This window comes from Sebastes fasciatus, chromosome 11 (genome assembly GCF_043250625.1).
Source record: "Sebastes fasciatus isolate fSebFas1 chromosome 11, fSebFas1.pri, whole genome shotgun sequence".
NCBI classification, from domain to species: domain Eukaryota; kingdom Metazoa; phylum Chordata; class Actinopteri; order Perciformes; family Sebastidae; genus Sebastes; species Sebastes fasciatus.
The window spans coordinates 4,506,232-4,509,398 of NC_133805.1; the positions used below are offsets into that span (position 1 = coordinate 4,506,232).

A 3,167-nucleotide genomic window follows, 5' to 3' on the forward strand; every position below is an offset into this window, starting at 1 on the left:
TAAACCTTCAGTTTGTTCACACATCCCATCAGTAATCATGTACAGATTCACTTCATCAACACAATCAGTTGGTTTGACCAGAATCTCAGCGATGTAAAAGAGAACAATGAAGGATCTCCTTATTGATTATGATCAGGATAATTACAGTGACAAAAAAGTGGGGAGAACATACGGTAAAGGAAGGTCTGGTGCCTTCTCTCTTAAGACTCATGCAGTAGAACAACCTAAAAATGCAAAGTCAGTTCAAGTAAACAAACATCATCATCATGAGCAGTGAAACAGACACAGGAAGGAGCGCCACTTGAAGACACTCGTGATTTACAGAACAACTCATGAGAAGATGTCAAAGAATCACCATAATGTTTGATCGACAGCTGATCTCAATGACACAACAATCAGCTCTCAGCAACAAACATTTAAGAGTTAAAACACAGAATTCAACCCTTAAATTACTTCTGTCTATTTCAGTTTACAGAACTCAGCAGTGACTCCATAATTGTAATAAAGCCAAATTCCAGCATAGAGAGGCTCAGTGAATGTGGTCTGGACTCTGTGGAGGAGGGTCATGGTTTGATTGTTGGTGGAGACGCTGAAGAAGGACAGAATACCTGCACTGTGATCCAGGTACACTCCTATTCTGGAGGACAGAGGACCTGAGACAGGAGTTTTAACATTGTTGTACCAAAATGCATAACGGTCTCTGTCAAATCTAAATGTCCAAGATTTGTCATTGTGTCCAAATCCACATTCATTCCAGCCCCCTTCTCTGCGGTTGTTCTTGTATGCGACTGCTATAAGAACTCCATTTCCTTGCCACTCCACCTCCCAGTAACAACGTCCAGTCAGGCTCTCTCTACTCAGGACCTGACCCCATACAGTGAATCTGTCCGGGTGATTGGAATATTTCTGATTTTGTTCGGTTGATGTTGCTTTTCTGTTCCCATCAGATAATAACACCACTTCGTGTGCTGTGTTTGGATCCAGTGTGATTTCTCGTGAATATTGTAAGAATCCAGCTCTGGTCTTGGGCTCTGGTTGTGACAGTAAAACATCCACTTCAGTCACTGTCTGTGAGACGTTTGTCCATTTCTCACTCAGAACGACGTGTAGTTTATCCATGACTTCTGACACAGCTGCCGTCACGTCCTCAAAGTAGCGCAGAGGACGGATATCGATGCTGGCTGTAGATTCACTGAGTGGTGACAGTGAGGGGTAGTTGTGTAGAAACTGGTTGTGATCCTCTGTGTGTGACAGCAGCTTCAGCTCAGCGTCTCTCCTCTTCAGCTCAGTGATCTCCTGCTCCAGCTTCTCCTGAAGCTCTTTGACTCGACTCACTTCACTTTTCTGCTGGGATCTGACCTGCTGCTTCACATCACAGCTTCTTTTCTCCATGAGACGGATCAGCTCGGTGAAGATCTTCTCACTGTCCTCCACTGCTTTATCAGCAGAGCGATTGACAGCCTTCACCTCCTGTTGGAGCAGCTTCACATCTTTCTCTCTGTCCTGGATCCTCTGCTGGATGTTGAGTCGACTCACCTCCAGCTCTCTCTGCCTCTCGGTCCTTTCTGCTGCAGCTGAGACGGTGTCGTGGCCTTTATGTTCCTCCACAGAGCAGAGATAACAGATACACTGCTGATCAGTACGACAGAACATCTTCATCACCTCGTCGTGACGAGAGCAGATGTTCTCCTGGAGCTTCTTGGAGGGCTCCACCAGCTTGTGATTTTCAAATAATTCATAATGAGGCTGGAGGTGTTTCTCACAGTAAGAGACCAGACACACCAGACAGGACTTGAAGGCTTTCAGTTTCCTCCCAGTGCAGACATCACAGGCCACATCTTCAGGTCCAGCATAGCAGTGATCAGCAGGAGCAGCTTGGAGTCCAGTCTTCTTCAGTTGCTCCACTAAATCTGCCAACATGGTGTCTTTCATGAGGACAGGCCTCGGTGTGCAGGTCTGCCGACACTGAGGGCAGCTGTAGATCGTCTTCTCTTCTTCTCCATCCCAGTGGGTTTTAATACAGTTCATGCAGTAGCTGTGCCCACAGGAAGTAGCCACCGGATCCTTCAGTAGATCCAGACAGATGGAGCAGGAGAATGACTCTCGGTCCAGCTGAACTCCTTGCAGCTCCATATCCAAACAGTGTGAGCTCTCAGAGTGGAGCAGGCTGTGTTTTAGAGCAGTAAGAAGAGGGAGGAGCAGGATGAGGGGGCGGGACCACAGCAGAGAGGGGGTGGGACCTGTGTGAGTAATGGAGTCACCCCATTGGTCAGTGGAGATGGGGCTTCCCCATTGGTTGGTTCAAAATGATTGTTATTATTTCAGCCGCTGAAGTCACGATCAGCTTATCCTCTTCTGTTGCTGGGCAACTTGTCCTCCCAGCAAAGCTCGAGCCAGAAAGAAGCATTTACAGGTTTTCTCAGAATTATTATTATTATTTTTTTACAAAACAATAAGATCAAAACTCGGAACAATTAGTTTGTTGTTCACAACAGATTAGAATTTCTCATTCATTCAAGCAAATTGCACTAGTTTTAGCACGTGTGCAAAAGAGTATAACCACTTGCACATCAAAACTGTCGTCCTCTTCACAACTTCTAAACATTCCTTCATCGTTTGAGCCACCACATGCAAAATGATCCATTCAGTTATCAAAATCTATTATATTAATATACATTTATATTCTATAAATTAGTACTCTGAGGAGGTACAACTTGTTTTTTTTTTTTGTTTTTTTTATTTATTTTATTTTACGACTTTACATGAAAAATCAAATCAAAACATAATTTTTTCTATTTACAGTATATGTAAAAATGTTGTTACACAAATAATTTTACTGTGTATATACAAATCCTTCTTCCGTGTAGCTACTACAGTATTGACATTTCCCAGTATACTTTGACCTGCAGTTGAAATGGGAATGTAAAAACGCTCAGTGTGATACACAACAACATTCACCTTGACCAGGAGTCAGCAACCTGCGGCTCTTTAGCTCCTCTCCAGCGGCTCCCTGTGGATTTATAAAAATGCAAATGAATAACTGTTTTTTATTTACATTTTTATTTATCATTATTGTAGATCTATTGTACGACGGATTATTAGGTCCACATTGAGGGAAAAAAATAAATCTGAGATTTGAAAATAAAATCATAATATTACAAGAAAAA

At 43.0% G+C, this 3,167-nt stretch overlaps 1 protein-coding gene across 1 annotated transcript; it reads right to left on the reverse strand.

Annotated features, from left to right (window-relative positions):
• Positions 1-389: 389 nt before the first annotated feature.
• LOC141776254 (tripartite motif-containing protein 16-like) lies at positions 390-2,150 on the reverse strand. The gene has a single exon (XM_074649724.1). The coding sequence runs from the start codon at positions 2,131-2,133 to the stop codon at positions 460-462; it is 1,674 nt and encodes a 557-aa protein (XP_074505825.1). The 5' UTR covers positions 2,134-2,150; the 3' UTR covers positions 390-459.
• Positions 2,151-3,167: the final 1,017 nt, after the last annotated feature.